Genomic DNA, 12,666 nt, shown 5'->3' with positions numbered 1-12,666 from the left:
ACTTTACATGGGTGTTAATTGTCTGTTTATTTAATTACAAACAACAATAAATACAACTTAACAAGACACACGTACTTATATACTTAAATAATTACATTCTTAGATCATCTCAATCAGTTCAATCTGTTCAGTTTTATCAGTTTCAGTAACAAATAATCCAACCCGATGTCATAGGGGATTTGGGGTTTATCTCAACAAAATTGGGGGGGGGGCGAGATGTCATAGGGGATTTGGAGCTTATCTCAACAAAACTGGGTGGGGTTCTGTTGTATTGATCTTGGCATACAAACAGTCACACATTCAGTCACACCTAAGGGCAATTTTAGAGTAGACAATCCCACCTGGAATGCTTTTGGGAGGTGGGAGGAAACTGTGAGGAAACCCTTACAGGCAAGATGCTTCAGATATCAAGCTAAGATCACAATCAAACTGTACTCCATAACCGTGAGGCCACACTGCTACCTGCCATACCACCGTGCCATACCACCGTGCCACCTAATTGAGTGTTCAAATCATATCATTTGCATCGATTACTGCACTTTTATTTATGAAAAATATTGTCAATTTAAAAAACTTTTTTTGCCCCATTTACAGCAATTAGCACCTATTGACCTAATAAAGCAACTTGTCTAAGATGTGGCATTAGTAGTGGTAAATTAACTGTTTTCTTGTCTTTTGGCTAACGTGGTCTACCAGTTTGACCAGCTCATCCAATGTTTTGGCTGCTGGTAAGTGGTCAGACTATACTGGATTTTTCATCAGGGAAACTTAATAAAACAAATGTAAATGAAATTAGTAAAATGACTTAGAAAAGAGGTTACAGTCAATCTGTTTGAACTGATTATCATTAAAAAGCAGGATTATATGAGTTAAATACAGTGAAGGAAAATAAATGTCACAAATAATATGTAAATGAAACAATATGGTTTAGAAAGACATTAGAAAGACATCAGTCACAGAATGACAAACATATTAACATACATGTTTAAGAAAACCCCATTAAAACCAAGGCAAGTGCTATGTGCATACTAAGTCTTATTTTACATCATTCTATGATTTAAAAAGCAAAGGAGTCATCCACTGCATAGCTGATCATCTTTTTTGGTGTTTGATTACTGGCAATAGAAGGTGAGTACACTCTCCTGGTTGCCTCTGACAAGCAGCACTGGAGGTCGTAGATCACGAGATAAGGTTTCCAGCCAAGCCATGTAAAGAGCACTGGGACATGCTCCTCTCCGGCCTATGGGCATCGTTCTGTTTCAAAAAAAAAGTTAACAACTCCGTAAGTAGCAATAATATCTGACACAATTCTGTGAATATAAAGCTAAAACATAGTCTGACATCAACTTACACAATAATTAAAGCTGCATCCCTTGAATAGTCTTGAAGGACTTCATTAAGGCGGATTTGTCTGAAGGACTACAAAATAAAAAAAAAAAAATGCACAGAAATAATAATTATGAAGAAGCACAACAAACCTTAATTGTTAAATAATACTTTTTATTCTATGGAGTTGGTAATTGCAAATTGTATAACTATTCTTTATTGTATGTGATCTGATAATAATACGATGTATCTCTTGACCTATTAACATCAATTTGGAAGTTTACCTTCGCTGTATTTTTCTCCATCTCCTCATCAGATACTGTCCATGGGCAGTCACTGGTGGGCTGTCCCCCTCCTTCTTCATTCTTTTGAATAGCATGTACTCTATATGGTGCCAGAAGGTCCTCAAACCTCTTAACACTGTTAAAATGAATGAAATGTGTTTAATAGGAAAGAACCGGTGTACAAAAAATCACTTGATAACTGAAATAGTCTTTCTGTTCAATAAAACAGTTTGGATTATAAGTAAAACTCAGAATCGATAAAAGGTATTAATACTGTTCAGGCTGGGGTTTCTCATTGATGTCGGGAAGAACATGGATTTCATGGAAGCCAAGGCGAAACTTGCTGATGAGAGCTGTGAGCCTGGTGAGTGTAGAGAGAATACTCTGACTCAGCAATTCAAGGAACTGCATCTGCATTGCACACTTGTACACACTGTACTGATTATAATGATAAAAACAAAAAACAGATTGATGTCTGTTTGTCATTTATTTATGTTGGAGCCAGCTAACCTTCACTTGTTGTTGCAGTTTAGCATATACTGTACACTTGATTTTACCAATTTAACAACAGTATACCTATGTAGATATTTTTTCATAGCAAGAATATCTACTGAAATTTAAGAGTATTGTGAGAAAATCTGTGCATAGAGAGGAAGAAGCATGCTAAACTCCACACAGAGAGAAACTCTAATTATGATTGAATTACATTTGAGAAAACTTAATGTAAATTAATACTTACAACAATACTTAATTAGAGAGAGCTCCTAGTAATTATGTTAAAATATATGCCTAGATAAGTACATTGAAACTATGTGTGTATTTCATTGTGCTGCTTATTTACAATGATCAAAACAATAAATTAACCAACGTTGATACTGTACTGTTAAAAACACAATATTATGGTTGTAGCTTGACTTACTCCTGTTTCTGTTCCTCAACATGCTGGATTTCTCCTCCTACAAACACTCTTACTTTGCATCTGCCCCAGCGCTTCTTGCGCTTAAGAAGGTAGGGCAACAGTAGAGTCAGACCTGTCAACACACACACCTTTAGCTACCATTGCATCATGTAGATACATTATACTGACATTACTGTGCAGTGCAGGGTGAATTTGTATTCTAATGGATGGTTTTGTAAGAACATTTATTTGCTCTGCATTTTACCTCCATCATCAAACAGCCAATACACATCAATGGTTTTCTTTTCCTGTTTGGACTGAAAGACAGTGGTGGGTTGAGGAAGAGCCAGCATTGATTCTGGGTCCACTGCCAGAAAGGAAGCAATAGTTTCACAAATATCAGCATAGTCCAAGCATAAAATATGTAATTTGTAATGTAATAATGTCATTATTTTTAAAGTACATCTAATAGTGTAAAGATTTATTTGATTAAAAACCTATATGATAAGTTCATTTTCTTACAGTGTTCCATATATATATATATATATATATATATATATATATATATATATATATATATATATATATATATCCTTTAGTTGTGTGGAAATGTTTGCATAAGCTAAATTGATCAAAAAATGTTTACATTGTTTACAAATCCTCTTCACATCTGTGAAGTGCAAAGTGTGTTTCTGACACAGCTCGTTTGCATAGGGACACCAAAAAGTCAGTAACCGTTAAAGTGCAATAACAGCTGGGAATTCAAAGGGTATAAGGTTAAAGAATAAAAGCTAAACATGTAAGTTATTTTGACTTATTTCTATGCCAATAAAAGTATTTGCTTTCTCCAACATCATTTCCTTTGTCATATTCTAATGAATAATTGTGTTAATATATTTAGTTTTCTCCCCTATATTCTTTAATTAATACCAATGATATAAAATGACTGGGGTTTACAGAACATTCTTGTATTCTTAGTCTCTTATCTAACGAGCTAGCTTAAGGATTTGTTTTTGATAGAACACAAAACACCTTTATAAGTTAACAGAGTCTGGTAAATGCTGTAAATGTGACAAAAAAAATTAATTTAAATGGACAATAGATTCCTTATATAAAAGTGCAGTAATACATGCAAATTATGAGATTTGAAGTTGATTGTTTCAGGATGTACACACATTCAGTTAATGGTGTAGGATATGAATGTTTTTACTGAATTTCTGGGGTTTTTTATCAGTGGTGGGCGGTCAGGGCCAGCAAAGCCTTCTCTGCTGGCCTAAACACTATCAGAAACACTGACCTACATTTACAACTTTTCTAATACAACAATTCTAATATTTGTTTCAAGAAATTGTATTAAATTATTCCCAACAGTTTATTCTCTTCATTTTGTAGTGTTTCTCTTGGCTGCACTGCTTCCAGTATGTGGATGTGGATGTTCGATTTTTTTGTCCAATCAGATTTCAGCCTCCATGTGCTGCCATGTCAATCTAATCTGCCCGGGCCTTCAAAGTCTGTACTGCTGGCTTTTTTACCATAGTCTCTATAAGAAACAAATCTGTTTCTTTAACCAGTCAGATTTAAAATTCGCATTTTCCTTCCTCTGATTGGCTGGTCAGAGGGAAACGGTTACAGCCAAGTTCGACTGGCAAAACACGTCAGTAGTGCGCTTCACACATTAATACATCTGAGTTAGACTTTTTCATGCCTACGTAGGAAGAGAAATTGATTTGCTCTCGGACATACTTAAAAATACATTTTCAAGAAAAGCTAGACATTGTGAGAAGAGGTCGGCCAACCAAGAAGCTAGCTAGCTTGTTTCAGCCTGGGAAAGGGTTTGTTTACCACTTCCAGACCAGTGAATACGAGTGGTACCACTGGCTTGCAGCATCTGAGGAGTGGTGCAAATTATAACTATGTATCTCTGGTGAGTAGGTTGTATTTTATTAACTTTTGTTTTGTCATGTTATTAGACAAATATTGATTCTGAACTGCTCCAGATGATGTAGGTGCACAGTTGCGGTTGTAGTGTAGAGGTTCGGAGCTTGCTTTAGTAAAATGGTATTCACCCTCCACATGTGAAATGCCTCTCTCTCTGTAATGCCACACGTTGTTAAATTGCGTTTTTCTATAGTATTCATGGTTTCAATAATTTCGACATGATATTGGTGGTATTAAGAGGTATATTAAGTCCTCACTGAAGGCCCAGCTACCAAATGCACAGCCCGCCACTGTTTTGTTATGTTTATTCTTTTTTGTTTGTTTACTTTTTTTTTTGTGCACAATTTAACCATGGACTCTTAAATAACATATTTATTTGTGCTCCTTTAATTTTCCCAAATTGTGGTTTTCTAGAAATTATATTCTACTGATGATTCCAAAAACAACAGCAGTTTAAAAAGGTAGAATAATCTGTGGTTATAGTTATATTTGTTATGAACCCCAGTTACCTTCAACATTGACCAACAGAGAGTTTTGATACATACGTGTGTTGATCGAAGGTCTTGTATCAGGCCCTGGTTCTGCGGCTGCCTCAAATGCATGGTTTACTGCAGTAAAATTATGATCATGTTAAGAATCACAATAACCTATTTTAAACAACTAAAACAATATTTTGCATATTTATATTTAGAAAATGTTCATTACCATGTGCTTGCATCTGATGAGACAAATCAAGACCTTCTTTCATCCGAAGAACACATACACCATATTGCAGGTCAAAGGAATCACTAAGAAATATACATCATAATGATAATTCATTGTCACAAGGGATTTAATCAAAAGCTCTTAGGTTTGTGTGCTGATGAAATTTAGACTTACTGTAAAATGCCTATGTATTGATCAGTAATTGTTGGTGGACATTTGCGCCAGTTCTTTTTAAATCCCATTACTAGGACATTAGGTCGAATCCGCCCCAGACCTGCACCCTACAGAGACACATTAGTATCAGCCAGTGTGTAATCACACAAATAAGCTGAACAGGAAATGCAGTGCAGTGCCTTGTATTACTATTTAGTCACATGGATATTTTCAAAATTTTGCAATATTGCAACCTGTAATCAAAATAAATGTTTCTTATCTTTGTGGTTTTCATGATGCTGTTTGTATATGATATACACCTAAATTGATTCTTGACATAACATGAAACATCAAGTCCACCTCCTTTTGTAACAATACGAAATGTGGAAAAGTTGGTAAAGGAAAAGGCACAGTAATTTTGTACAGATGCCAAGATAAATGACCTGCAGTAATATCTGCACACCACTGCGCAGGTTATCAGCAACTACTCCATGACAGAAAGACTTAATGCCTCGCTTGTTGAGCCATGTCACATGACTGCTGCTGTTGGCAGCATCCAAAGCTTCAGGTGTCTGGGCTCCCTGTGATGCAAACAAAAATTTGATTATACATTTCATATCAGCTATTAGCTATGGGGACCGAGCCATGCTGACTGTCTAATCCATGAATAAAATCAAGTCAACTTACTATAATGACATTCCCACACATCATCAGACTCTGGTTCTTGGTGAAGGTGCCTACAAAGTCCACCAAAGCTGGCCGCAAACTGGGAGGCCCTGTAAGAACCAGACACTGTGGCCTAAGGATTAAAAATAAGACAGGTGAAAACAATCAAGGCAGGGAAATATTAAGACAGGAATCAAGAAACACAGAAAATGGGGCGTATGTGACTCACAAAAGACTTGCATAAAGAAACTCATGATTCATTGTTAATGTGGTTGAAATAGATATTGTGTATATGTGCATTAATACCTATAATTCTTTATGTGGTCATCCACATGGTTGAGACCCACACAGTAGGAAAGTGCCATGTTATAGGAGCCTGCTTGCACTGAGGAACCCCAGTTCACAGCTACATAAGAAAAACAACATTTTGAAATTATGCCACTATAGTGTGTAATTGCAAAAATAGTTTAAGCAATTGGTAAATAAAACTTTTGCCTTACAAGGCTTCTTGTAGAGCACATATCCTAATAGGAAGACCACTATTCCGATGGCAATGAGAGCAGCCCACCAAGTGAGCAAGAACATGATGACCACAGACACCACAGCACCCACCAGGGACGCCCACTTACTGTAGAACCGAAATGAAGGACGCCAACCTGCACACACAACAGGAAATGAACACATGCTAGCCATGCAATTTTTTATTTAGGTCTTACGCTTTAATTGTATTGTATGTTGGTGCAGCCGGGATCAACCAAGCTTTTGTACTAGTCAAATTTTTTACCCAGCTTTTTATACATAAATAAAAATGGGATTGCAGGTGATACAGGATTGCATTCTCACCTGGAGAGTTGGTGATGGAGGCATGGAAACAGCTGAAGTTGATGAGGGCATAGGAGCACAGGAAAAAGTTGGAGATGATAGGAGCAATAGTGTTCAGTTCAGCTGAAATGTATTTCGGATAGGAAATATCAGTGTATCATACTATTTATTAGGTATTCATAAAGATTGTAGTTCATTACACATGCAACAGCAGCTTGTAATCATAGAATTTGGTGGAGCAGGAAGCCATACACTTAAACGAAATGAATCTGAGAGTCTAATAAACTTGACTTAAACTCTAAGTTACTATCTAGTGTTTTTCTTCAGTCTAGCAGCTTGTTATTAGCAGTTTTAGACATACCTTTGTTTAATAACAAGACAAAAGCCCTGAAACTATCCCAAAATTACTAGAGCATTAGAAAGATTAACACAGTCTTCTTAGCCTTTAAGTGCTAAAGCAATGTGTCCAGTGTGTAAACGCATTTCAAATATACAGAGATTATTCATAATCCATAATCCACTGTTCCCTCTTCCAAGATTTGTAATTTATAATCTACATTAAAAAATTAAAAATAATGTACAGCATAGACACACTGTATGCACTTACACTTTGTCTTTGTTTACGCCTTCGCTTTTGGTGCATTACAACTAAACATATTTTAATATCCATATTTTTAAACCAGACCAATTTGTCCTAACCAGCCTATCATTATCTAGCATTACTTATCCTGTCCCCTGCTTCACCTAAAATGCCTACAGATATAGATTTAAGGAGTATTGGAGAGAGTGATTCCTGCCCCAAAAGGCCTCTGTTAAACTAGTTGCAGTTCCTGGGTTAACCACTAGGTTGTATTAACAACTCTATGGTGCCTCATAATTGTAAAACATACAGAAAAGGAAAATAAAGGTAAGGAACGTTGACAAAATCAGGGAGCAATTGCTTATATTTGTCATATAGCAATTATTTAAGCCATAGTTTATTCAAAATATAAAAAGTATGTAATGTTAAAATGTATGAAGCTTCTGAACATTTATTATACAGATATTTGTGGAATATGGTCAGGCTCTGCCCCACAAGCACATAAGGACAGAGCTATTGGTTCTGAAATATTTTAGCATTCTGCCTACCAATGAGGATGAAGCACACAGCAATGATATATGTTAAGAGGTAGCTTCTGTATGGCTCATCGTTCTTTCCATAGCCTTTTCCAAAGAAACCAATCCCTGGATACAACTGATCCTTGCAAAGACACTAGTACAAGACAAATAAAATGTTTGCTACATTCATCACTGATAAGACTGCATCATATTTACACTTAGAACTATACACAAAGTAAAAGTGGATGTTCAATGAAACGTCACCTGAAACACTTTGGGGGCTGAAACAAGGCAAGCCAGAGCTGAGGATAAAGTAGCTCCAAAGATACCAGCTGCAATCAGGGGAGCAACTCCAGACACCATACTCATGGTCTAAACAGAAGGAATGAGACGGAATGTGTTGAAAAATGGCTAAGTAATCATTTTCTTTCTTTTTATATCAGATGGTGCTTCAAAGATAAAAAAAAAAAAATTATATATAATTTTGGGTACTTGGTAATTGTTGCTAAGGCCATAAGTGCAGGTCTTGTTGGCAATGCAGTCGCTGAAGTTCCATCCATATTTACAGGCAGTCCCCAGGCAGTCCGCAGTATCAAAATCAGCGATGAGAAGAGTGTCATTAGGATTACCAGAAGCATCGCGCACTACACATGAGCCTGATACAGGAAAGAAAACAGTTTATTTTAAAAAAATGTATTCGTTCATCTGCAGCTTTATACTAATCTGAGTCACAGTGATCCAGAGCCTTCTAAAGAGCACTGGGTTCGGAAAGTGCAATACACACTGGATGAAATAGCAGTTTATCTGAATCACACACACACACACACACACACACACACACACACACACACACACACACACACACAACAAACACACACACTCTGGCTTCCTTCTATCCACTAGCATGTGGGCCAGGGTAGGAAGCCAGAGAACCCAGAGGGAACCCCTGTGGACACGGAATGCATGCAGAAGTAATCCACACAAGCTCAATTCTGGAGAAGAGAATCGGGGACACCAGCCACTGTGCTACTGTCATAATTCAGGCAAAATCTTGATGTATTTAAATTTGCAGTGAAAAGCATCAAATAATCAGATGAAAACAACAAATAGTACTGTTGCAGGATTTTCCAAAATACATGCTGCTGGCACTTACCAATAGTAGCAGAGATGATAAGATAAGACATGGTGGTCCAGAAAATGGCCAGCATTGTGCCACGGGGTATAGCCACATTGGGGTCCTATGAGAATATGTGTGTGTGTGTGTGTGTGTGTGTGTGTGTGTGTGTGTATATTAAAATAAGGAAGCATATAGAGAAAAACAAATGAAACAGGCACACATTTGTGTGTCAAATGGATTTTATAAGATTTATGTAGCATAAAGGAGTGCATAACTTCAAATGATTTAATGTGTGGTAGAAATAGCTAAACTTGCCTTCAGGTCTCCAGAGATATTGGCTCCTGCAAGAATGCCTGTGGCAGAAGGAAAAAAGATGGAGAACATGCCAAAGAAGCTGCCTCCTGGCCCACGCCAGCTGGGCACAAAGTTTTCTGCAAAAATTTCCGCTGGTAGGCACAAAGAAAAGCACACTGTGAGACACATAAACGTACATACTGTATGTAATCTCCTGAGAGGATGCATATGATCCATATTCTGACCTCTGTAGCTGAAGAAGCCTTTCGCTTGCTTCTGAGGAGTTGCAGGCATTATGGTACCAGCAATGTAATTTGCAAAGGAAACCATAATAACGAAGAAGAACAAAACCTGGGCCTGATGGTTTGATTTACAAGTTTTACAAGGCTGGTTAATACAAAAGCAAGGTGATTATACTATAAACAAAATGCTACTTGATTTTGACACAGACCTTGGACTCCCACTCCATCCCAGCTAAGGAAATTGCTAGCAGACAAGTGACAGTGATTACACCAATGATGCGGATGTCATTAAGGGGGTCTACCATGCTTGTACCACTCTCCTGAAATAAAAAAAAAATAACAAAGATTGCTTAACACAAATATTATTTTAACATTTTAACAGTGACTGGATATTTTAAGCCTACCTGCATTAGTGCTTGCACAGTCTCAGCAAAACCTACAGTGTGCATAGCTACAGCCACTGCATTAGCAAAAGCAAAGATCAGTCCAATGGATCCTCCGAGCTCTGGACCCAAACTGCGTGAGATCAGGAAATATGTGCCACCTGTAAAAGTATTGAGGCAAGAATTATGAGCATTTCTGGAGAGGTTTGTAATGTGATGCTAATGTGTAATGGAGATGTGCTGAGTAAAAGGAGTAAAAACCCTGCCTCCTTTGACTTTGCCGTTGGTAGCGATGGCAGACGTAGAGAGGCCAGTGATCCCAGTAATGCAGGAGGAAAGCAGGATAATAATCCAAGTCAAACCTTAGAAGCAAATATAACATTTATAGTAAAAAAAATTACCAACATATTTCCCTTATGGAAGGAATCAGAATACCTTTTGAAATACAAAAAAAAAAAAAAAAAAAAAAAAAACATTTAGTATAACATAAAACTCTGATATGATTCCATGAATTAGATTTTGCATGGTAATGATATGGGTCCATAAAGTACATTAAGGGGATCTAGAAATCAAGATTTATAAAGCCTCAGCGTGTCTACAATAAGGTCAGATATGTGATGACCTTCACATCCATATGAGGGCCTTCTCCATATCTTTGACACAAATGTTCATGTAATCGTCACAAGCATTTGATTTTCCCTCTTGGCCATGAGCTGGAACAGTAAATGTGCACCAGGCTTCTTGAATGCCAAATTCCCACAGTCTCACTCCAAAATCTATTGGAAATCTCTCTCAGAAGAGTGCAATCTGTTGTAACAGCAAATTGGAAAGAGGGGCACTGTGATGTTAATGCCCATGGGTTTGGAATAGACACATGGGTGTGTTGAGGTGTCGTGTAAATGCCTATGAAAATCTACATAGTATGTGTAGAAACCTTTATTTGCTCTAAGATACCAGGAAAGTAGCCCACACTTATTTTTGTCCATATGTACTTTAAGTTGACAAGTAGTAATCATTATAAATTAAGTTGTAATGATATTTGAGAATTATAAATAGAGTGCCTCAACTTTAACCTGATACTCATACAGGCAGAGCATCTATTTGCCTCCAAAACTGCTTATGGATCAGAGTAAGAACTGTACCAATTCCAGCTTGAGATGTAATCCATGGAAGCCTGAGGTACAGAATAACCCCCCAGATGTTGAGCATACAACGAATCTGCAGAAAACAATCACCAATGTTTTAAATTACAAAGTGTGAATTAAGAGTCAGGTTGACCATGAAGTCATGGGTAAGTATCCAAAATTCAAGTATAATAAAATTTACGACTGTTCTAATCAGCCAATGCTGTAATCAATTTGAGACCTAATGCTCAGCACAAAGATAACTCAGTGATGAGATTCTTACAAAATGCTTATTAAGAATATTAGACACCACATAGACACTGAGCTTTAATTGCTCCTTACCATAACTCCTTGAACCCATCCAAAGCGAGCGGGCTCTGGAGGAGGTTCCGCTGGCTCTTCATCAGGGCTTTCTTTGTTCCCACTTGTCTCCTCGTACAGAGGAGGTGGGGAACTATCATCCTACAAGATTTCATTTTTTTTTATATAACCATATATAAATACGAATTCTTAAATTGAACACTTACATAAAATCACACTATAAAACTACATTATTCAATATTCAACACCATGAATGTAGTGCAATCCAATACTAATACAACCTACCTCATGGTTGGAATGAAGATGAAAGAGCGAAGGTCTTAATTTTTTTGTTCTCCCAAAAACTTCTGTATTAGCATAAAAGTCATAACTAGGTGGAGAATCTAGCGTATCATATCCAGACATCACAACTGAACCACGTGAAGTCACCCCATTTAAGTCATAACCACCGTTTTCATCGATGGTGTACCGATGGCTGTCTCCACCGTTAAGTGTTGAAGGGACAGAGTATTGGCTTCGGAATGAAGTGAGGTTAATCACCTCACTATTGTGTAGTGTGCCCTCCATGAGTGTGTGGAAGCCAGTGTGAGCAGGGGTCTAGAGCGTGGGTTATATTGTACCCAAACCGGAAATGCTCTTGGTTTTGCTCTTGGACAATACAAACATAGGGCCATTTGGCATTTTTTTCTGTAATGGTCAGTAGTTCTTAAAGAGCTGCCCCAGGGACATTGGCATGTACTTAAGCTTGTTAACATGATCACAACACAGTGATTGAGATCTAAAGCAGGATAACCTTCCCAGAAGCACTGAAGGACACTTTTGCTTCCTCAAATTGCAATCAGTTCTCCATGTTACGTGTCTGTGGAATTACGGTTAACGGTTTTCCAAAACCAGCCAATGGAATAACGATGTAGTCTATGCAAATTTAACAATAACTGGACAATAAGAGGTGGAAATGTGTGTGATTATATAAAAAGCAAACTTATGTGTTAATCAGATTTGTAGCATTTCATAAATCTTTTCTTGGTGACCTTCGGTTCAGCTAGTCATGTAATGCCTTGTAAAACATCGCGACAAATCATTAGCGTTTCAGCTGAACGACTTTTGCCTCTGGCAACGAATAATCATTCTTTCAGTTCCTCATTAACTTACATACTGAAGTCCACAAATACATGTGACCCAAGGTACAAGCTCTAGGTTAAGTAATTATTTCTACAGAAATTGCTCTGGAACACTCACTGCTGGGTTCTTCATTGTGCAATTAGAGCAGATCTCACAAATCTGTCCACAGGTGC

The 12,666-nt window shown here is 37.3% G+C and overlaps 1 protein-coding gene across 2 annotated transcripts; it reads right to left on the bottom strand.

The window, feature by feature from the left end:
* Nucleotides 1–8: 8 nt before the first annotated feature.
* Nucleotides 9–12,183, bottom strand: slc12a3 (solute carrier family 12 member 3). Of its 2 annotated transcripts, XM_046864530.1 has the most exons (26): nt 11,657–12,124; nt 11,393–11,512; nt 11,069–11,144; nt 10,193–10,288; nt 9,948–10,087; nt 9,753–9,863; nt 9,547–9,658; nt 9,323–9,453; nt 9,044–9,128; nt 8,383–8,546; nt 8,155–8,262; nt 7,921–8,044; nt 6,814–6,915; nt 6,471–6,626; nt 6,277–6,376; nt 5,992–6,103; nt 5,748–5,885; nt 5,326–5,432; nt 5,152–5,234; nt 4,992–5,054; nt 2,774–2,875; nt 2,530–2,641; nt 1,885–1,971; nt 1,611–1,746; nt 1,352–1,419; nt 9–1,254 (listed from the first exon to the last, which is right to left on the bottom strand). In XM_046864530.1, the coding sequence occupies exons 1-26, from the start codon at nt 11,936–11,938 to the stop codon at nt 1,113–1,115; spliced, it is 3,057 nt and encodes a 1,018-aa protein (XP_046720486.1). In that variant the 5' UTR covers nt 11,939–12,124; the 3' UTR covers nt 9–1,112. The 2 variants fall into 2 exon arrangements, with proteins under 2 accessions (XP_046720486.1, XP_046720485.1); XM_046864529.1 differs by having other exon boundaries at nt 9,323–9,658; nt 11,657–12,183.
* Nucleotides 12,184–12,666: the final 483 nt, after the last annotated feature.

The sequence above is a fragment of the Silurus meridionalis genome, chromosome 13 (genome assembly GCF_014805685.1).
Source record: "Silurus meridionalis isolate SWU-2019-XX chromosome 13, ASM1480568v1, whole genome shotgun sequence".
Classification (NCBI taxonomy): Eukaryota; Metazoa; Chordata; class Actinopteri; order Siluriformes; family Siluridae; genus Silurus; species Silurus meridionalis.
The sequence above is the reverse complement of the archived record's forward strand: the minus strand, read 5'-3'. Positions and strand labels throughout refer to the sequence as shown.

Bases quoted from the DNA above. Each gene is read 5' to 3' on its own strand.
- slc12a3 (XM_046864529.1), bottom strand. From the start codon at position 11,938: ATGGAGGGCACACTACACAATAGTGAGGTGATTAACCTCACTTCATTC. The intron at 8,263-8,382 runs GTACCCAAAATT...CCTTCTGTTTAG, and splicing joins GCCTTAGCAACAATTACCAA to ACCATGAGTATGGTGTCTGG. The intron at 6,104-6,276 runs GTATTAATGCAC...TTTAATCCTTAG, and splicing joins GACCACATAAAGAATTATAG to GCCACAGTGTCTGGTTCTTA.